At 44.3% G+C, this 23,135-nt stretch overlaps 1 protein-coding gene across 4 annotated transcripts; it reads right to left on the minus strand.

Moving 5' to 3' along the window:
* Window positions 1-2,006: 2,006 nt before the first annotated feature.
* On the minus strand, window positions 2,007-22,864 carry CTTN (cortactin). Of its 4 annotated transcripts, XM_014878795.2 has the most exons (17): window positions 22,722-22,864; window positions 19,743-19,826; window positions 19,414-19,487; window positions 18,010-18,139; window positions 15,316-15,426; window positions 14,599-14,653; window positions 13,987-14,097; window positions 13,010-13,120; window positions 12,625-12,735; window positions 11,246-11,356; window positions 9,547-9,602; window positions 9,004-9,073; window positions 8,356-8,504; window positions 5,306-5,395; window positions 5,023-5,212; window positions 4,064-4,135; window positions 2,007-3,796 (listed from the first exon to the last, which is right to left on the minus strand). In XM_014878795.2, the coding sequence occupies exons 2-17, from the start codon at window positions 19,824-19,826 to the stop codon at window positions 3,660-3,662; spliced, it is 1,662 nt and encodes a 553-aa protein (XP_014734281.2). In that variant the 5' UTR covers window positions 22,722-22,864; the 3' UTR covers window positions 2,007-3,659. The 4 variants fall into 4 exon arrangements, with proteins under 4 accessions (XP_014734281.2, XP_088031449.1, XP_088031448.1 ...); XM_088175323.1 differs by lacking the exon at window positions 13,987-14,097; XM_088175322.1 differs by lacking the exon at window positions 11,246-11,356.
* Window positions 22,865-23,135: the final 271 nt, after the last annotated feature.

A 23,135-nucleotide genomic window follows, 5' to 3' on the forward strand; every position in this document is an offset into this window, starting at 1 on the left:
TGCCCCTCCTGCATCTCCCCCTTGGCTGACCCTGCCCACAGAGGCACTTCCCCTTTTATTTGGGGTGACCTGGCTGTGCCTGGCTCTGGTGTGGGACACGAGAGCTCTGAGTGGTGCCTGGGAGGGTGAACAGAGCTGCTCCTGGCTCTGGATCTGGCAGGGAACAGCTCCCTGTCCTCCAAAGCTTCAGCCAGTGCTGATTCCCAACCAGGATCCAACAAAAGGCTGTTTTGGGAATGTCTTTGCACTCCTGCTGACCTACCCGTGGTCACTCTGTCTGTGCTTTGCTTTCAAAGAAAGGCCAATAATTACTGGTGGCAATAATTATGGTACTGGGGAGGCAGGAAAGCAAAATCCTGTTTCTCCAAAGCTCCTCTAGGCCTTCCAGACCTTCTAAAAGAAAATCCAAATAAATGAGATTCCCAGCCAGGCCCAGCTCCTGACTCACTATTAGCCTGATGTTTATTCCTCACTTAGGACTCCTCCTCGTGCAGAGAATTAACAAATCTTGTTTAGCTTTCAATTCCTGTATCTCTGTCACAGTGATTTTTGCTGTACTGCCTGAAACTTCCAGAAGCCAAAACCTGGCATCAGGAACTGGCCTGGGAAGTCATGTGAGCCCAGCTCTCTAAGGATCGTTTTCTTTTTTTTTTAAATAGGGTTTTCTGCAAGAAACAGCTGAATTGGATGATTTTAAATTTTTGGCTACTTAAAAGTAATTATTTAATCAATTTTGCCTGACTCCACCTGGCCACTAGACCCTGTTTTTGGGGAAGCTGTACCAGAGCACCACACTCCTCCTTTTAGGGATGCCTTGCTGCATGTGAGGCACTTCCCAGGCAGTGGAAGATGCAATGCCTCTTTTGCTGTCCCAGCTTCCCAGATTCTGCCACAAATCTATCAAGTGAAGCTACTTTGATCAATCCAAATTCCCTTTTTGGAAGCAATCCAGGGCACTACTCTACACTTGGCCTCGAGATCGATTGATTCCTGCTCTTTTCCTCTGCCCATGGATTAATGTCTCACTTTCTCCTTCACCAAGGGACTTTGCAGCAGCTCCTGTAGAAATGTGCTCAGCGTGAGAGGAATTTGAAGCAGCTTCTTCAAATTTAGTACAAATCCAGCACCACTCCACGAGCATCCCATTGATAGATATGGACATTACTGCAGCCTGAGTTGTGGAGGCTCCACATCCCTCTCTAACAAGGAGAAGCCTGCAGCAAGGGGAAGAGTTCTTGAACATGACCCCAGCAGGAGCTGACTTGGAATATTCAATGTCCATGGGCTGCACTGGGAAAGCTCCTGCTAGACTGGATTGTCTCAGAAAAATCAGAGATGTCTCCAAGTCTGTGTTTGCAAAGCCAAACCAGCACTTAGGGCTGCTCCCTGTGCTTCACTTGGTGATTTCCCCTGACTCCTGCTCCAGGTTGGTTGATTCTTGCTATTGAAAATCTGTTTAAATTAAAAATCAACCACCAGCAGATTGGACAGTCAAGGTGTCTCATGACTGAGAATTTCTCCATTTTGTGAAACCTTCTCCACGAGATGAGCCAATCCATGAATAACAAGTAACATTAATCAGCAGCAGCATTAAAGAATCAAAAAAAGGCTGCTGGGGTTTTCTTCCTCAGTGTTTCCAGCGGTGCATGGAGCACCAGATTCCCAGAGAAGTTCAGGGTTGGAACTGTAAAATCTGGACAGCAAGGCAGGACCTTCCTGCTGGCAGGACTGAGAGGAGCAAAGCCTTGGGAATGACCCACCCTGCCATGAACATGAGCAGAACAGCGTTAAAGGGATGGAAACGTTTATTTGATGTAACCCACGACTGTGCTTGCAAGAGCACTCAGTGCCCTGCTGCCACCAGCATTCCCAAAATCCAGGAGCAGCCACAAACCCTGCAGCCCATTGCTGTTTTTAGCAGAAGTAACTGGCACATAAAAGACAAAGCTGTGCCTGATGCTGAGATTTTTCGAAAGAAAATTATTTAAAAAAAAATATTCCATGCAAATGGTTCAAAAAGTTTATTGAATATTTAATTTACAAAAATCATATCCCTATGAGGTGTTCTATGCAAAATTGGATAAAATAAACTGCATATAAAACCCAACCCTAGTAATGCAAATACAACACAGATATGAGACCATGGAAAGGAGAAAAAATAGTAATAATAATCATGACACACATGTGACATTCATGAAGGATTGTCCCAACCATCCAAGAATTGGCTCAACATGATGCCTTCTCCCTTGATACTCTGTACATTTCACCATTTTGTACAGGCCTTCCATATTCCATTGGTCCAAATTTAGAGTTGATAGAAGTCTTTGCCTTCTTTCTTGGCTGCTACACCAGATTTGCCATTTTCCTTTTGATCAGAAAGTGGGAACAGACAGTACAGACACTGAACACGTGCACTATTGGATGAAACTTGCTATCTTTGGTAGGGACCCTAAATCTGCAGTGGCCAGCTTTCTAAAGCAACAGGAATTTCAGTTTTGGCAAAAAAACCCCCAACAACCAAACAGGTTTAATTGTGTTGTTTAGTAGAACAGTACTGGCAGTTTTTGTTGAACATACAAAAAAAAAGTCTCATTTGGTTTAATAATGGAGATCATTGACATGGGTTTCAAATCCAATGATTAACATTCCTTGACTCGAAAATGGTTCAATAAAATGTCACTACTGCACAGCAGGCCCTTCCTTGTGTGAGCATGAATGCACTGCACAAGAACACAGCTGCAATCCCACCCCTCCTGCCTTTTCCTTCCATTTAAAGCAATGGGAATATTCCTGCAGATCTGGATGCCAGTTTGCTTCTGAACAAGCAGGAATCTCCTTGGGTGACTTAACACTTGCACAGTAACTTTTCCAAGTTTTCCTGGGAAACGAGGAGGGTGAAGCAAAAACAAAAGAGTGAAGGAATTTGGGACAATCAGTGCTAGAGAGTTTGCAGCCCTCCTCTGGGATAACACGAACAGGAGGAGCAGGACCAAGAAAAAATAATTAAAAAAGAGGAAAAAAAATTAATTCGAGAGTCAAGGAACTCCACTTTAAAAGAAAAGGAAAAAGTACCAGACTGTTTCCTTCATAACATTAATATTCCATAAATATTGGACAGTATTTGATTAACTGCCATTAGCTGCAACTTTCAAACATATTGTTTTTTTCAAGCACTATCTGGAAAAGAGGAAAGAAAAAAAAGGAAAAAAAGAAAAGAAAAAATATAATTCTGCACCTCCCAAGTCCTCCCCACTTGGTGGAAATGCAAACAGCCTGCATAGCCATGACTCTCTCATCTGCAAACGCTTAGTGGAAGACTAACTAGACTTGAACACGTGACTAAATCTGCTCATTTAGAAGTAAAACATGCAATATTACAGCAGACAGCTACCTGTCCTCCAAAAGGCTTGGCTAATTTGGCAGAGAAGAAACGTTTCCAGATGAAAATAAATCCCAAGAGCCTCGGTGAAAGGCGGAGTAGTTACAATATATTAGCGATTTCTGTGGCATCAACGTTTTAAAAAGCGTCAGCAAAGTATTAAATATAAAAGCCATATGCATATACCCCCTCCATCGTCGGGAAAGCCTCGTGGTCTGTCTGTAGTGTGTGAAGTGGTGTGTGGGCTGGGGAATTAAGGCATGAGCAGCAGCAGGAGGCCCTACTGCCTGAGCTCCACGTAGTTGGCAGGGAAGAGGCCGTAGCGGCCCTTGCACACCCCTCGCCACCAGCCGTCGTCGATCATCTCGATGTTGGTGATGATGTCGTCGGGGTCGAAGGAGATCTCATCGTCACCCGCTGCAGGGAGAGCCCAACAGGGTCAGCACCCACACAGCCAAGGGCTCACAGCAGCCCCAGCCCTTGGGTGGAACAGCTTTTTGGGAATTCCCACCATTCCCACAGACAGCAGCCAGCAATTTTCAATCCGCGCTCCTGTTAAACCCCCAAATCCCCGACTTCTCATTTGCCACAAGAGACATAAAAAGGCAAAGGAAAAAATCCAGATTTATCTCATGCAGAACAGAGTTTTCAAAGCCAAAGGGTGAAAACAAGAGCTTTGCTCACCAGCTTGGTAGTCGTAAAGGGCTATGGCTGTGATCCCAAGTTCATTTTCATACTCATCATACGTGTTTTCTTCTGAAGAGAGGAGGAAGAACAATGAAAACATGAAGTACACTATCACCCTCAGTTTCCTCCTGCAGTGATTCTCCTTCAATTGCACTGCTAACCCACACAGGAAGCAGGCAACAACCCATGCTAGGTTTCAGCAGTGCTGCTGTTCCTTCTGCATGGACTTTTTCCCTCAATCACACACAACTGAAGCATGAGAAGAAGCATTTACAAGAGACATTGAGTACAGACTACATAAAACCAATCAGCCCTGTACTGCTTCTGTAAAATGTGACAGGACAGCTGAGCCCAAGATTACTGTGTAAGAGAATAATTAATACAAAAGTGCATGCTGGGGGGGCAGAAAAGGGCCTGTTCTAAAATTGCCACGCTTTTGTATCAGAGCAGGTTCATCATTCACAGCTCATTTAGTAACCAGAAGAGGTGAGAAAAAAAAACAGGAGTTCAAAAGAATCTTACTCTTACAGTTTCATAGATCCCTACTCCACTCCCTCACAGGCACAGAACTCAACACATCAATTTCCAACTCCAGGAATTGTTGATTGGGTTTTTTTGCTGGCGTGGCACATGTTTAATCTCCAGCTTGGTGCTTTCTTCTCACGTTGATCAACATTCCATGGGGTGGGAATGATTACTCCTGAATTTCTTTTTGAACTGAGACCCTGGGGAGCACTGTAATTACTCCAACATCATCTCACAGAAGTTAACTAACTTCAACACCTTGCTGTATTTATTAATTTCCTAATTAAAAGTTTGTTGGTGGGGAATATAGAAAGCCTCATGGAAGTGAGAGTTTTGCAAACCAGGACAGTGTGTTACCAGCACAGCTGCTCATTAAGCTCTCGCACAAGGAAATAATTCTTATCCTGAAGGGTTTGCTGTGAGACACAAACCTGCTTGGTAGTGGTCTGCTGCTCCTGCCACCTCATAGACAGTCTCTGGCTCGTACTCTGCCTCCTGCTGGCTCACTGCTTCCTGGTAGTCCGGCTGTGCTGCTTTGTAGCCAGCCTCTGGCTCCCGGGCAGCAGGGTAGGATGGGCTGGAGCTCTTGTAGGCTGACCCTGCTTCATAGGAAACTGCATCCTGCAGGAAGACAGGGGAGCTCTGTCAGGGCTTTGTGAAGAGGTTCCTGTGCTCAGGATCAAAGCCCACATCCCAAAGGGAATCCCAACAAACCTGATAGACCGGGCTGGAGGGCGCCTTCTGCTCCGCCACCTGCGTGACAGGAGAGGCTGGTGGGGTCTGCTTCTTGGCTTTAGCTTGCTCCTAAATCCAGGAGAAAGGAAAACTTCAGTGCAGTTCAGTCACTGAGGAGGTGAACAAGAGACAGCCCTCCAGAAGGAAGGACAGGCAGCATATCCTGCAATGAACTGCTGCAGTCACAGGACTGGGCTGGCTGGGCCAAGCAGAGCACCAGAAATGCAGCACAGCAGAAGAGAAAAATCCCCATGGCACATAAGCATGCTGCATTTCTGACTAAAAACAGTCTGAACATTCTGTTTAAAACAGCCCCAGAGTTTTTTGGCCCATCTCCAGAGGAGCTGCAGAGTTTTGGTGCTCAGTGTATTCATTCTGCTCATCAGCTGGCTGGGCCTTATGTCCCATTTCAGCCTCAGCTTAAAGAACCTGAAGCCCACACATGTTCTGTTCTGGGTGCACAACTGATGAACTGCCTTTGATGATGCTCTGGCAGGTCTGCAAAACATCCTGCCAAGGCAAAGGACTGAATAGCTCAGACAAAAGTGGGTCCTATACAGTGACATTCAAGACTCCAGTGTTCAGAGTACAGAGATATGGTAGAAATAAAAGCAGTGTTGCTTTTGTGTTCTGTGACACAAACAACGTGGATCTGTTCTGGCACTTAAGTGCTTCATGCTGTGCCATCCCACCTGTGAATCCCAGGGCAATTCCACAATCATTGGAAAGCCACTCATTAGGGAGCCAGGACACTGAAGTGCAAGAAATGCTGTGTTGTTGTTCACATGACACAAAACACGGTAACTACTTCAACAGATAACTTTCATTTTGCCTCTCTTTATCACAGGGGAAAAGCAAATAATGAATCCAGAGCCAAACTGGTCTTCTTCATTTAAAAAAGGAAGAGAAGATGTGTGCACTGAGAATCTGTGCAATCCAGTAGTTTAGGCCCATCAAGCTGTAACACTCCAGAGGATTCTCAGGAGAAATGGCAGTACAGAGATGTAGTGGTAGGACTCTGTTGCAAAAAATTCTTCCTTTCCTTTGCTTGTCACAGGTCAGAAAAAAATACGTATAACAAAGTGAAAAGTGTGTCTTGAGAGCAGAAGCAGCTTTGAAGACAATTCAGAGCTTAGTGCTTTGCTTTCTGGAAAAAGTCTCTCATGATGCAAACCCTCCCCCACTTTCAATTCCTGTGCTACAAATAAAAAAGATAAAAAGGCACCAGCAAAGTGATTATTAGAAGTCAAACTTAAGTTTGGGGACAAATGAAGCAGTATCAATCCATTAATGATGGCAAATCTGGCAACAGTTTGACTGATTTGTCCTAGGAAATGGGTCTGCAATCCAGATTATAGTTTAGGATAGACACAGTGTAATTGTCATAAAAATATTTAAATTGCACAGTTCCCCTCAAGCTGGGTTTTGTTTCACGGTGAAATGCTCCATGTGAAAGAGCATCCTGCCTTTTTTTGCAAGGCAGCAGAGCACAGTGAAACCATGAGGCAGCATTGACTCAAACCCAGCCATCAAAGAAGAGCTCCCTGAGCACTCTTTGCCTGTGTGACATTTGTGAAAAGCAAAGCAGAACGAGGATTACCAGTAACCAGGGCTCTGGAAGGAATGCAGTCCATATATAAAATCCTATTGTGGGAGTGTGTATGCCCACATACCCTCTGAAAGTGAGGCTTTATTCTTTTGTGTGAAGAAGTTCACTGACAGAAATAAAGTTCACTCCAGAGTCCATCCCTGCCCTTTGCACTCTCTGTGGATCGTGTGGATCACATCCCTGTCCTTCCCCTGCTCAGCTGGGGAGCAAGGGGCACTGCCAGCAGAGCCATTCCAGTTCCCCTCAACCTCATCCCCCCTCTCTCTGTATCTGCAGAATCCCACAATTAACCATGGAGATGTTCAGGCTGTAAGAACATTAATCATCTGGTTACGGGGAAATTTAAATACCAGCTTTGGGGGAAAAAAACTTCAAATGTGTCCAGGCAACAGAATCTTTGATGAAGCACAAGAAAAATCCAGCATAATGCTTGGATTTAACCCACACTTACAGCATAAATACCAGTAGAGAAATAATGTAATTTCTGAGATAACAAAGTAATTTCAACAAAAGACAGAGCAATTAAGATCCCTTCCAATCCAAACCATTCCATGACCTCTTCCTCTCCCAGCTTTCCTCCAGCACAGTAAAGAAGCCCCAGGAGTATTTGGGGGAAGGTATTAGAAGTCCACGTGGAGGAAAGGCAGCATTAGAATGATGCATAGAAGATGAGCTCCCATTCAGCTCGTGATACATTTCTGCAGTGAACATATGCTCACACTGCACATCGTGATGCCATAAGGCAAAATAGGTGATAAGCTGAGAGACAGAGGGGAAACTGGGAAAAATAAAAAATAAAAGCAATCACTTTAGAGGAAGAGAGCCTACCAGGCACTCTTTTGTACTCTTACAAATTAATTACATCAAACCTTAGTCTCCTCTAACACAAACTAATTCAAACAAATATGCAAATTCCATAAGACAGATAAGATGCAGTTTCTGTCCTGGAATTATCTTGCTTATGAATAACACAAAAATCACGAAGGTTTTACCCACGCCAATGCAAAGTCAATTTTTTTAATTCCCTAACTAAGATTCAATTAACATTTGGAAGATTATCTTCCCCTAATCTCCTGGCTGTGTGCTATACCACCTCCATCTTCCAAAACGCTGATCCCAAAGGAACAGCATCACCAGCTCTCACCACGGGGTTAAACTTCGTGAACCTGCAGGGCCTTTTGAGGACCACAGAGCTCTCATGGGCTCCTCCAAGGCCAAAGGGAACGTGGGACTGCCAAAAGGCAGAAGTACAGGAGGAAATGGCCAGGCCTGAGTCAAACACAGCTGAAGCACAGGCACAAACACACACTTTGAGCTTTAAAGGCCAGCTGGAAAGAAGGAACCTTTTCTCAAAGGTTCCTGTTTCTCCCAGCATTGCATTGAAACCAAGCTGCTCCAATGGGATTTGAGTCTCACTGACCTCCAGTTTCCTCCGAGCCTCCTCCTGTTCCTGCTTCTCCCTGGCCATTCTTTGGGCTCTCTCAGCTTCTGCCTTCCTTCGGTCTTCCTGCTCTTTCTCCTTGGCCAGGTTCTCAAAGTTAGCTCGGATGCTGCTCGTTTTATTGGCAACTGTAACATGGAAAAGAATTGAAATCATGTTTCAGGTTTTATATAAAAGTAGCCTGGAATGAGTTTTTGCTACAAATTTCTGCTCTTCTGCCCTCTGAGCTTATAGAGAAATAGGATTTCCCTGGCTGAACTTTCTTCCTCCCCCTTCCCAGCTCAAACCTCTTGTGCACCTTATTTCTCTTCCAAAAAATCCTCTGTAATGCTTCTCTCTCTTCTCCTTCATGGTACAGCCTCCACCACTACTCCACACAGTTTATTCTCCCTTACTCCTTTCTTATTCTCACGCTTTTTATTCTCCCTTCCTTAACTCTGGTGACCCTCAAGACAAAAAAACAAACTGGAACAACCTCTAAAGGAGGGAGGGAGAGTATCTGAGACTGCTAAAGAGCTGCAAATACAGCAGCTCTCCCTGGATGACCCTTACTCAGCACTACTATCAGTATCCCAGGATTTTGGACATTATCACCTCCAAAGAAAGGACTTGGGGCCAATGCCTTACCAGCTTCTACTGGCTTGGTCTTCTGATAAGTTGATGTTGGTTTCTCAATATCTTCAAAAGTTGCTGCATTCTATCAGTAAGGACAAAAGGGATACATGTAAAAACCCCCACAAATTCACACAGACTCAATCTGAGATATTTTACTGTGATACTGTCCCTAAGGCTTTAAGCAGAGCATCAAAACCAAATCAGGAAGAATCAAAACCTGACAATCAGAATCTTTCTGCAAGTCAAGCTAAAAAGAATTAATCTTCAGAGGCAGTTCTAAACACATGAAAATCCTATTAATTAAAATTTAAAAGTTTGAGTGACTCATCAGAACTAAAAACAAGGCAATAAACATACATTGTGTAGCTGCTGCTGTTCTAATCCACATAAAATGGCATCAGCTCTATGTGTATAAATTTGCTTTTCAAAGGTTTAGAAAAGCACAAAATTCTACCCTTAGACTGGAGAAGTGTCCAGAAATAGAGAGCTGAGCAGTGCAGATCTAACCAGGCTGTTCTGCATGGTCAGAAGTCATGGCTCTTTGAAGCAACTCACCTTGTCCATCCGATCTTTCTGGACACCGTACTTCCCTCCAAATCCTTTGGAATAATCTAAAGGAAGGACAGAAAAGGTCAAGGCAGGGAGCTGGGTGCCCCTCCCGCCTCGCTGCCAAATGCAAAGAGCCACCTCAGGTGCAAAGAGCCATTTCAGCTGCATGCAGAGCCAGTGACAGCCACCAGAGAAAATGCAACTTGGCTTTGATGCAGAGAGGACACAGAAGCCCAGGAGCCCTCAGGAACACCAGCAGATAACAGACTGTGGGCCACATGCATTCCCTGAGTAAACATGAAGCTGAGGATTGAACAGGGATCAAGCAAGGAGTAAGGGAGGAGCCCTCCTGATGCATCACTTCTGTAACACAGCCTTTGACAGCAGCAATTCTGAGCCCTCTGCAGGAATCACAGAGCCTGAGCCATTCTGCTTTGCTCAAAGGGGTCTTCGGTGACCACAGAGGTGTTTTGGTTTTGGCTTTTTTTTTTTTTTTTGTACTTTGTGAATGGCAGGAAAATGTAATAAATTTCTCATTCCAGTGGGTTTGGTTGTGATACCCAGCTGGTGAACATTAAAGCCATTGGTGATAACTCCTGCTCTACACATGGAAGGGGGCAATTGCACAGGCCAGCTTTAGCTGCCTAAAGCAACTCACCAGCACAGAAATGGGGTGGCTGTGCTATCCCACAACAGCTCTGTGCAGCACACTCTTCCTCCCAGCTGCTGCTGCCCTCAGCACTTGTCACACTCCCAAATTCACTCAGTGACATGGATAAAAACAAACAAACCCACACAGGAGAGGGGTTTCTGCTCTCAGAGGAATGTCTGAAGAGCACCAGAGCAGCACAACAGCAGCAGCAAGAGTGTGTGGCTGGAAAAACACCTCTTTGTGGTGGCAGTGAGCTGTAGGAATGTGCCCTTACACTGTCCACGTTTCCTATCCATCCCTGGAATGCAACCCCTTCTCCTCTCAGCCCCCAAACCATTGGTTCTCCCTGCCAGCCATTGCAGTGCTTGCACTCGGGCTCTGGAAGTCTGAATATGTGTCACTATAGCACAGGAAAATATCAGCTATCAATGAACAACCTCATTTTCTTCAGCTTTGTATGTATTTTCAGCCACAATAAATATACTACACTTACATTTTCCTGCTCCAGACTCCTCACTTTAAGATAACGGAAAACCAGGAATTCATGGGTTGTACCCCAACTATTTCACAATGAATAAACAGAGCATTATAACAGCATTTGCTCACCCAAGAACCACAAACATTTTCTACTTCTTTCAAAGACTACAATCTTCTAAAAATCATCTTGCCACAGCCCATTGCTTGTTAATGGTTACATGCATGGTCTTTATCTGAATATTTTCCCACCAATTACCCAGGCAAAACTTTATATTTAGTCCCTAAAGCTGACTTCATTAACATCATACTAACAATAATGTTATTGTCACACCGCATGTACAGCTATTAACTAATTCAGGATTTTGCAGAGCTGTTGACTAAACACTGGGTATTTCCTGAACACAGGCTTGCTTTAGGTAATATTTTAAGGTAAAATGAAGAAAATTGCTGGATCATGATAGAATAGAAGCGCAAGAAAGTGTCTGCACATTCCTGGCGTTGCTCTACTCAGAAAATTATTTCAGACTGTGTAAGAAGTGGCTGCACTGGTAAGAAAGTAACAAGTGAAAACGGTGCCTTGTTGAGATTCATGCTTGGCTAGTTTCTCCTTGTAATCAAACCCCACAGCAGATGGGTCCTGCCTTTCTGTCTGTACACCAAATTTGCCTCCGAAACCACTCTTATAGTCTGAAAAAGCCACATGGGATACATTAAAACCAAGGCAGGAAAATAAAGAAGTTTAGTCAGAGACACTCAAAATAATTTTTGCAATATTTTCAATTATCAGCAATTTTGGATGGTGAAAAAGAAGAAATATCTCAAGATACTTCTGTAAAAGTAAACTGAAAAAAGTCTCAGCTTGAGGTGATTTATCAGATATAAGAACACCATTCTGAAGTCACAGAAAAAAAGCATTTCTCAATATTTTTCATCCATACTGCATAATGCACTTGCATTTGATCAAAGGTATGAACACAGACACACAGGTAATTTGTTCACCCAAACAAAACAACAAAACAAACAAGAGAATAATAAAATAAACACTAAAACATACAATGGAATCAAATGAGCTTCCTTCATCAGTGTGGTTAACATCTGTACAGAGAGCTGACTTTTAAAGAGGTGAAGATGGGCTCCATAGAGAACACCCTCCATATATTCCTTAAAGGAAGGAGGAATATTCCTGCTGCCACACAGCTTGAGGGAGAAAAGGTTTCAGCTAAGAGCTGATCATTCCCTAGTGCTGCCTAGGGAACAGCCCTTTACATATATATATATATATTTATTTATAGATATAAATATACATGTGTGTTATAAAATTACGGATGGCACAGAAAGAAAGGGCTTCAGGTAATCCTCTCATAACAAATCTGCTGGAGCACCCAACAGAACAATATTTTGAGGAAGTTTTAATTTCATTACTAAAAAAATATTAATTTCTTTAAGTCAAGAGCAGTGACAGGCAGAGGCCCTAGGAGCAATAGCTGTATTTTACAGGAAGTTTTATTTTTACTGGGCACCAGGTATTTCACAGAATAGGTACCCCACAGGCCAGGAAAAAGGACAGAATTTGGGTTAGACTCTTCCTGCATGGAAATAGGGATATACACACCAGAATCCAGACGGGAAAATTTATTTGTAGAAAGCACGAGGGAATTCCTAACCTGTTGTTTTCACAGCTCAATTGAAAAAGGAAAATAATCCAGCATGCTTGCAGGCTCATAAAGGGAGAATTTAGCCTTGAGCCTGGACTTTGAGGGGGTGGGTGTCAGCTGTGCCAAAGCTGCTCTGCCACCAGTTCAACCAGTGACAGCAAAACCCAGACACAGGAAAGGAGCCTCACATCAGCCCCTGAGGGGCTGTGCCCAAGACACCAGGGCAGGGCTCACACAGGCAACAGGAGGTCAAAATGAGGGCAGGCAGAAAGAACAGCAAGGAAGTGAGAGCTGATGTACCTTTCTGGGACTCATGCAGCTGCACCTTCTCCTGGTGGTCCCAGCCAAGGGCACATTTGTCTTGTCTGTCTGTCTGCACACCAAACTTGCCTCCAAAGCCCTTTACGTAATCTGTGAAGTTTTCAGAAAACATTATTGCAATCTGTAGCTGTAAACTACATTTAATAAAAAACCCAGGAATATGTTAGGGGGTGAGCTGCCCTGTTCACTTCATACATTCACTTTTTTAAGGGGATCCAAAATTTGCACACACACGGGGCAAACTCACATTTACCACAAAAATAACCCCAAACAAACTAAAAACTCCCACCCAAAAACCCCCCAAAGTATTTTTCCCAGGCTGAAAATGGTCTGAGCTACTATTTTTAAAGAAGATAATAAAAACCTTTCTGTGATTCGTGTTTTTCCGTTTTGCCTTGATATTCAAAGCCAACAGCACTTTTATCCACTTTGTCCTTGTCGACACCATATTTACCACCAAAGCCCTTGGAATAATCTAGAGATAAGAGGGAAGAGTTTTGTTTGTAAGTGTTCAGCAACAAAATCATCACCTTGAGAAACTGTGGTAATCAGGGCTGCTAACATTGCATCATGTTTTGAAAGCAGCACTGACATCCACAGTTTAACTTGATTTCAGACACTGAAGTCAGAAATCCTTCAGAACATATTCTCCAGGATGGAAAATAAAACTGCATTTTGCTGGGCAATATCAGCAGTTCAGCTGCCTGACTCCTCAATAAAATTCTGAAGACACTTATAGCAAAGTGAACTTCAAAACCCATGTCAGCAACAGCCTGGATGATTTTAAACACCCCCTGCTCCTTGCCAGCATTTCTAGAGTGCAAATATTTCTTTGGGATAAACAGAAAAACAGATGACAAAAATATCCCCATTGTTCAATAAAACGGTGGATTTTTGATCAGATATGCCTGTAAACTTTTGAGCAGCCACACAATATTAACTCTAAACACTGCTATGTGTTTTAATCCATAAACAGCTGATTCTTTTAGAAGCACTTCTCTGTGGTTGTTAAGCTGCTCACAGTCTGAGTACTTTGATTTACAGCTTTTCAAAAGGAGCTGTAAAAAACCCCCAGATAAACCTGTGTGCCCTAGACCATCCCTTAAAACCAGGTAGATTATTTTTAGGTTTTTTTGTTGTTGTTGTTTTTGGGGTTCTTTTGGTTTTTTGGGGTTTTTTTTCCAGAATTCAAGGTTTTCAGCAACATAAATTTAACCAGCGTTACCTTTCAGCAGGTTAGTAGTGCAAGAGGTGTAAAATATGAGTATTTTACAACATGGCCTATGGGCAGTGCCTACAGCACCAGGGAAGGAGCCTGCTAACACATGTGTGTCTATTCACCCTTCTGGGAGTCGTGTTTCTCAGTTTTCCCCTGGTAATCAAACCCCACTGCACTCTTGTCCACTCTGTCAGCCTGTACTCCGTATTTTCCACCAAAACCACTTGAGTAGTCTGCATTGAGAGTAAAGCACAATAAAAACAGCATGAAGGCAACTTGTCATGGATACAGCATAGCCTAGCAATTAAGGGGAAAAACAAGTTATTTCAGAACTGGAGTATTATGAATGTTTTAGCACATAAAATTCAGTTTAATTTTAAACACAAGCAACAGTCCTATAGCTTATGATGGTTCCCTTTAAATTTTTACCTATTTCCAATATGGTGCACTGAAGCAAAAAGAGCAACTCCCAGTCTTCCTGACATGTCCTTGAACCTCACTTCAGAGAGAACTCCTGACAACTATTCCCTACTTCCTTGTCTTAAAACCTCATCAAGTCATGAAACTGCTAGAAATTAATTTTTTCCTCCTCTGTTCCACCAAACCCACCATTTGATGCATTAAGAATGTCATGCAGAAGTCTCACTAATGGAGGTATTTCCCATACAGTGAAAGAATCTACTCTATTTTTTATAGAAAATGTGCCCACCGAGGTGACCACCTCCCCACTTTACCTTTCTGGGAGGGATGCTTCTCAGTTTTGCCCTGATATTCAAACCCAACAGCTGACTGGAAGAGAAATAAAATGACAAGTGTGACAGAGTTAGGCATTAGGAGAAAAACTGCACGCACTTCAGTGGACATAGAGCACAGCAAGATCCTGTGTCTTTCTATACTGCTCTGACCTTCTGGACTGGGGGCATAAATACCTCTTTAACTTAGGGGCCATATTAATTTACAAGATCATTCAGTGCATATGTTGATGGCCAGGCTTTTGTCCTCCCTTGCCAAGGCAGATTGTACCAGCAGCACACTCCAGTCTGGCCTTGCCAGGTCCAGCAATTCATTATGACAGAAATCCAGCATTTCCATGCAGGGATTGTTAGGCAGTCTTGGAACAGGACATCAATTATCCTGCCCAGTAACTCACGTTGTGATACAGGACAAACCATCCCCAGACATTCTACAATATTCACACTGACCTTGTCAAAGAACACAGAAAAGTAGTATTTTAACATCTCTTTTCAACTTTCTTTTCAATTCATCTCAACTTTTTTCTACTCTGCTTTAAACAGTAATTTATCTCCCTAGAAGTTAGCGTTAGCTTCTGCTAACCTTCAAAAAGAGCAGCCCACACCAGCATCCTGAGATACTGGAATTTTTCAGTTTTATGTACAAAAGGAGAAAATCAAACACCGTGGGTGTCTGCAGAAAGAGATGAAATCACTCACCTGGTCAACTCTATCGGTTTGTACTCCAAACTTGCCACCAAACCCTTTCACCGAATCCACTTGGGAGCAATGCTTAGAAAGTTTGGATTGGTATTCATGTCCAACAGCTGACTGGAAGAAATTGGTGAAGTTCAGAGACAGCAGCTCTACACAGTCCTGTGTGTCAGACAAAACACTGCACCAAGCAACCTGAGGGTGAGTTTTGTTACCAACATGCATCACTGCCACTCCTCCTGTTGAAAATGACTTCCCTGGAAATCTCTACTCACTTGGGAAGTCTCCACAAGGATGCTGCCATGCTACCAATCCAGCCTAGGCAAGGGAAGTGACTGCATTTTATGAGGACTACTTTATGCCCTGCATTTGCACTTCAAAAGCACAGGAATGAAAACAAGACAGGTACAGAGGGAGTCTTGATGGTGCTCATGCAGAATTTGAAGTGAGTTCTAGGTGAAACACACAGCCTTGTGTTTATTTAGGGATCTGTTTTAGCTGACAGGGGACTGCAACAAATAAAACAATATTGTTGTACAACAATACAAATACAACCCAAGCCAGCTGCCATTTGGTTTAGGGAGGCACCCAAGTCTCCTGCATAAATCACAATTAGGCATCTTCCTCATATGCAAAATGGTATTGAACATGAGGAGATGCATCCACACCTGTGCCAAAGGTATCCCAGCCCTGCATTCTGGCTCTGGAAGTTGAGCTGAATGGAGGCTGAGCTCCATCCACCCCACAACAAGTGGCAGGACACAGGGATATGTAATTACACACCCTGAAGTGCCTCCACACAGCCCTTGCTAGTGTTACACTGACCTAGTGCTAAGGAGCCCTGGAATTGATGCTGGAGCCTCACACCTCCAGCAAAAATGCTTTTTCCTTGCCCAGTGCCAACACTGGGAACTGGCCAGAGCAACCTGCAACTCACCAGTAATCCAATATTGCACAATCCTGTGCCAGGCAGCAAGACCAAGGTGAATTAATTTGAGGACACAAGGTGTCTGCACAGCTAAGTACCCTGGATTTGACAGTGTTTGCTCTTTTATTTCCACACAGGGGCTGGAGGAAACATTCCCAGCTGGTATGGAAGCAAAGCATTACTGGCTGAAGTAATTTGCCAGGTAACAGATCAAGGAGATCAAGGATGACAATAACAGGACACTACTTTAACTCAAAAACATTACAAAAGCTCCTTGTTTTCCTGACTGAACCACGCTCCTGTTCATTCTGCAGGTGTTCTGTAGCAGAGTATCTGTGAAAAGTGACAGAAAAGGCTCCCACCTCCCTTTATTCTTCTCATTACATTTATGGAAAACATGAAGCTCGGACAGTTTTAGGTTTTACATGGTTTTACCTGATCTCCCTTTTTTAAAACCAACTGAGGTATAAGCATGGTGTTTTCTTGGTGGTATCAGGACTTTCTGCATTTCATCAAATACCAAGCATTACAACAATATACCCTTTAGAAAAGACTTAGAATTTTTTTTTTTTGTAATCTGTATTTCAGACTAATACCCTCATAACTTTTCTATACATTTTACACCAGCTCAGGAGGTATGGCACACAGAGTGATGGAAATGTTCATTTTTACTCAGCACCAAGGTTTTGCCCTAAATGCAGCAAAACCCTGCTCCATGACAATGCTGCAGCAACCCTCATTTAATGGCCAAGCTTTCAAGCCAAGCTTTAGGAGCAGCACACCTGCACAGATACCTGCAAAGGAGACATCTCAGCCACAAGGCTTCAGAACTACAGTTACAAGGGAGAAAGATTTATTACAAACAGAAATCATGAACACCTCCTGCCACCAGCATCACTCACATGGGCATGACCAGCATGTTTTTCCCCATGATTAATTCTTGCCTACGGGAAACACTGCTGACTTTTATTCCTTTCTTTTTCCCCGTGGACACAGGTGAGGGATAAACTGCTGACACTAGAGAGCAGCAGAAGAACAGGCCTGGTGGTTGAATCTGCTCAGCAATTCATTTTCTCAGATTCAAAGGTTAGCCTACTTCAAAGGCCTACTGAGAATTGGACAGCAATTAACTCAATTAACAGCAATTAACATGAGAAAAAATTTATGGCTGTCAAGTTACCAAGAATACAGAATACAAATAAAGTAAGAAAACTTTCTTATTTAGAAATGTTTTGACTCTTATCCTAGCAGAGCTCATGAAAGAAAGCAGACAGAAGTTGATATGCTTATTTATCACATGACTAAAGGAATTACACTAAGAATTACATTTTTTTAACAGTGTAACATAAACAGCCATCAACTTCTTATCTAAAAATCTACCATCTGATTGAAGTACAATATTTTAAATATTTGTATTATTTGTCACTGTTCACAGTTTGTTCACAAGACCTGCACTCTGATTTTAATGCATTTCATTTTTTGGCAGTCTCTACCTATACACATAGAGGAGCTGGCCCAGCATCCAAATAAAAAGATCACCCCGGATTTATTAATGCACCAAGTCCTTTGTTCATTTAGAAACATAAATTTAAAAACTTGAATCCTGACTCCGGGGAAATCCTCTCCAGACTTGGCATCAATCAAAACCATGTGTGGCCGTAGCACACCCCAGAGCAAAGCTGGAACAAGCTCAGCTCACACACAGAGTGCTGCTGGCCAGGCTCATCACTGCACTGATCACCTCGCCCCAGGGAAGCCCCATCCACACTTACTTTATCCATGCGATCTTGTTCCACGCCAAACTTCCCTCCGTAGCCATGGGAAGCTTTTGGTCCTGTTTGCAGTTCCCTCTCTTTGAGGTTCTGGTGCTCTTGGAATACATTCTCCCTCAGCTGATGAATACTTTAAAAGACAATGAAGCAGCAACTTTTACTAAGCAAGTTTCAGCTAGCAACTTCATAAAGATGCAAAATATAAAGCTGACAAAACTATCATCTTAATTAGAAATAGGTTTTATTTTTCAAGCCCTTCCTGTTTTTACAGTGTACAAAACATTTCTTCATATTCCGAGACACTGTATTTGTCCCACTGCAAAATGTTGTTTAAAAAAAGAAAAGAAACTGCTGGTTTTAAGACTAATGTGGAAAGGAATTTTGGTCTTTTAACAATCCTTTACCTAGAATTGATTTGTGCCCAAAACATATTATTTTTCCTCATGTCCTAATTCAAATTCTTCCCAACACTTTCTATTTAGATGGCAGCTTTTTGGAACAGGGATCATCTCTTATCACACAGTCCCTGTGGTATCAGGGCAAATTCTAACAGAGCATTCTGGACAGCACTGTACTGCAAAATGAAAATATAAGGAAACTTGCACCTTCTCTTCCCAAAGTGATTCCTTAAAATTTGCAGGAATTGAACTGAGGGCAGTGCAGGCTATGAAAAGAAGGGCAACCCAAGGTGTAATCTGTACTTTAAGCACTTCCCACCTGACTTTTAGGCTTCTTCAGGTGTAATTCAGCCAGCAGGAATCCCCACTGCCCTCAGAATAGAGCAGAGTAACACTGATCCCTGAAGTAACCAGAGTTCAGTCTCCCTCTGTTTGCAACATCACACATTTCCTAAAACTGCTTTAAAGTTCGGTTCTAGACACTTTTTGTAAGAAATACAATATTTAGGAGATGGCATCATTTCTGTTTCACATATCCCTCTGTGATGCACTCATTTGCTTTTCCATCAGAGAGCTCAGTTTGTTACTTTGCCAGGGTTTTTATGAGTTTGGGGTAGCAGCGTTCTAAACAAAATGTAAGAATTAAGGGACCAAACGTTTCCTTAAAGTACCAAGCTGGAGCAGCTCAGATCCCTCAGCATCTCCCCTGGCACTACTGGCTCTTGCACCAAAACAGCACAAAGAAAACCTTTTCATCTACAGAGGCAGGAAAAATTATATTTCCAGTGACAAAGAAAGATTTAAGGGTCCCTGCACCATATTTCTGCTCTTAATTTCAGCTCTGAAGACATTGACAGATTTGAAAGACTAGCAATCTGACAAATAATCAATCTTCTACAGGGACTCTTGTTTTAATTATGAAGACACAAGGAACTGAGATCATGAGTTGATTAGAAGTCGCCTGGGACTGTGCCTATTAATACACTTCACAAGAGAGCTGCTTTACTTGATGTGCTCTTGGTGGCCGGACCCATTCACCGTTTTAGCTCCCCAGCGCTGTTCTTTCTCACTCACATCATTCTGTGAAGGACACACATAAAAAAAGAGTTAAAAACCCAGAGAAATCACTAGTCACACACATTTCAGAGCTCACAGCAAAAGTTTCCAGCAGTCACTGAGACCACAAGTGTTAAAAAAGCAGCTTCACCTCCCCTCCACTCCAGGGACACGCTCCTGACAGTTTACTTGGCCAAGACACAGCTCCCACCCTGCAGAGCTCCTCTGGAGCTGTCCCAGAACATGCTCCTGGTGGATCAGCAAAGCCCAAATCCATACCACAAAGTCTGGATCCGTCTCCCAGTCATCAGCTCCGTCATCCTGGCTGACAGACACGGTGTGGCCTGCAGTAGCCTTCCACATCTGCAACACCAGCAGGAGAAGCAGGGTCATGCTCCCCTCACATGCCAGCTCATTTTATTTGTGCAGAAGCTAACAGAGGAGATGCAATCCAAAATTCCCAATAAAGTATGTTATTTAACCACATCACCAAAAGCTGGGCTTGCAGTGAAAATAGGTTTGACCATTGGTGCTCAGGCTGTCTTCTCAAGCTGGCTTAAAAACCTGTTTAACTCTCCCATCTGCACTGTAAAAAGACTAGGAGCAATTGCTGTTTCAAAGAGAACAAAGTCACCTTTCTTTGCTCAAATTAATGTGTGCTTTTTGTGCAGTCACTGCACTCAAAGACTTCTGCTCACACAGGTTTCCAAGCCAACATGCACTTCCAAAGCCTGCTGCTAATTCTGGATCCTGTGCATACAATTAAGGTGTAGGAACAGGTGATTTTTTTCCCCCCCAGGCATTAAAAATGATGAGCACAGCATTGTTCTTCACCTGCACTACACCTGCACAACCTCCTCTGCCGTGCAGGGAGTTTCAGCACAGTGACAGAAATCCCAACCACTCTAAGAACTTGCACACGAGCCAGGCACTGCTCCAACAACAGACACAGGAGTGTCTGTGCTCCTCGGGTAATCCCCGGTGAGACACAGTGCACAAAAACTCGGCACCTCGTCACCTTTCAGGGGAAACAGAGGGTGACTGCAGGAAGCAAGACTCGTAAAAAAGGCAAACAATGACTTCTAGAAACAACAGCCAGCACTTTCAAGAGGTTAATGATTTGGGGCCTCTCACTTTCTGGAAACTTTATCCCCCATGGAGTATCAAGTTGGATGCTTTTAATTAACACTTCTGAATATAGCTAGTTAGCAGAATTCCTCATCTTCCTGGTGCTAGTGGCTGGATTTCACACCCTTTATTCTACGCAAATCAAAACAAATACATTCTAGAAAGCAAAACTAAAACATCAAACTACAAGCTGCCTGTTCTCCCAGCTTTTTCAGAATACACTTCAGAGAAAGGATTTTGTTTTTCTCTGCTATTCAACTAGAGTTCAGTTTTTTAACATACCATCATTATGTCCACTTACCTTTATACTTCTAATTAAGAACAGATTACGAAGATAATTATCACAGGCTATTTAATTCACACAAGCATAATTCAGTGGGCGGGATGAAAACTCACTCCCTCTTAAATGCATAACTAATAAACCCTGGGTAAAGTCCACAGCTCAGTCTGTCAGGCTTGTTCTGCAGCCTGGCAGAACGAGCTGATGAGCCACTTTAATGGAGCATTTCAGAAATTTCAGGACTACTAATATGAGTGAGAACAGCTGAAAAACTGACAGCCAAACACCAGGGTAGCAAATGCTGGAGTAGCCTGGAAGGAGGTGTAAAAGCAGAGCAGGTGACATCCTAACAGTATTAGCAGGCTTCCCCTCATGCTTTTTCAGGTCTCCCATCTCCAAATTCCTCTGGAAGTTAAGGAAGTAACCTTTACAATAGTACTTCATATCCAAAAAACCTCTGAGACTATAAGTTTATAACCCACTTGTCCAAAGCCTTCTCTCACATGATTGTGTCCGACTGTCCTACTCTTTTCCTACAAAAATCCAACCTCTCTCCAAAAAAAGCCCCCAAAGACCCTGTAAAGCAGAACTTGACCAGCTCAATAATGAAATTCAACACAGGTCCAAGTTCTTGCTAACTTCTCCTAAGAGGGATGCTTTGGATCCATTTTTCCGTGCTCCACCACGCCGTGCAAGATGTTTAGGAATGAAATTCAAGTGATGAGAGCTGACACAGGGGTACTGTGTATGGTGAATTTCTAGACGCTTTGTGCCAAACACAACTTTTTTCCCCAAGTACTTGTTTCTTACGCTCACTTGATTGATGTATTTTGTTCATTCAGCAGTACTTGGACATTTCAAAGAACAAAAGCTGGATCCTTCAGCCTAGGTGTCACTGCTTCCTCCTCAAGCTCTCACAAACAATAGCGCAGGGAAGAAGGATTTCACACGCACCCCCGTGCAAAATCCAGAATGCACCAGGATTCTTTGCAAATCATGCGCACAAACGCCAACATTTTTCCACAGCTCAACCCTGCACTCAGTGAATCCCACAAGGAGCAGAGCAGCCCCAGCGACCAGGGCTGCCAGTCCACAGCTAGCAGCAATAAGCCTGGTTTCCGCCTGCTATTCCAGCACCGATTCCAGGGCAGAACGAGGAGAAACACGATCTATTCATGACTCACTGGCTCACGTGGTCATGATTCCTGAAGGAAGGAGCAAATGCTACGGTTTGAACACAAACCCAGGCTAAATATATGCCTCGAATGTATGCGCTCCTGGGCGCTGCTATGACTAATCAGCACACACATCATCCCAGCCAGCGCCTTCAGCGGCCCCCTGGGCACCTCCCGCTGCCCGGGGCCTAGGGACGGGCTCTGGCCGGCAGTGCCGAGGCTCGGGAGGCAGCTGGGGGAGCCGGGCGGCGGGGCCCAGGCTCGGGAAGCAGCTGAGGGAGCCGGGCGGCGGGGCCCAGGCTCGGGAAGCAGCTGAGGGAGCCGGGCGGCGGGGCCCAGGCTCGGGAAGCAGCTGAGGGAGCCGGGCGGCGGGGCCCAGGCTCGGGAAGCAGCTGAGGGAGCCGGGCAGCAGCTCCCAAGCTGGCCGGGGCCACACGGCCTGAGCCCGGCACGGCGGGCGGGGCTGGGCCCTGAGCGGCTCCCGCAGCGGCGGCACCACGGGTGCGGGGAGCCCCCGCCGCAGACGCTTCCCTTCAAGTTCCCAGCTTCGGAGTTGAAATAAAACTGAAGAAAAAAAAAATAAAAAAGAAGAAGAAAAAGACACCGAGTCGCGACACCCCCCGGCCCTGCCCTGCGCTCCCCGGCCCGGCTCCCTCTCAGCCCCGCCGCGCTTACTGTGCCTCGGCCGCCGCCTCCTCCTCGGCGCTGGCTCCCCGCCGGTGCTTCCCGGGCTGGCGGCGGCTCCTGCCTCTGCAATTTCCGCTTCTCCCGAGCTCCCACTTCCTCTTCCCGGCTCCAGGTGGGAGCGGGACGGGCTCCGCTCCGCCCTGCCGGGAGGGGCGGCTGCGGGAACGCCGCCTCCCGCCGGGCCTGCGAGCCGCTCCGGCTGTGAGAAATGTTTGTTCCTGGAGCTCTTCTGTCTCGCTCTTTCTTTCAGCCGCTCATAAAATGCACCATCGGTAGTTTTGAAATGGCCACAGGGGAGTTGCTGGTGCAGTTTTGAACATCCTTCTTTATTTTTTAGTACTGAGTTTTTGCACCGTCATGGTTTGGAAGTCGCATCTACTCCGTCCCTAAGGGTTTCCATCA

This window comes from Sturnus vulgaris, chromosome 18 (assembly GCF_052056855.1).
Source record: "Sturnus vulgaris isolate bStuVul1 chromosome 18, bStuVul1.hap1, whole genome shotgun sequence".
Classification (NCBI taxonomy): Eukaryota; Metazoa; Chordata; class Aves; order Passeriformes; family Sturnidae; genus Sturnus; species Sturnus vulgaris.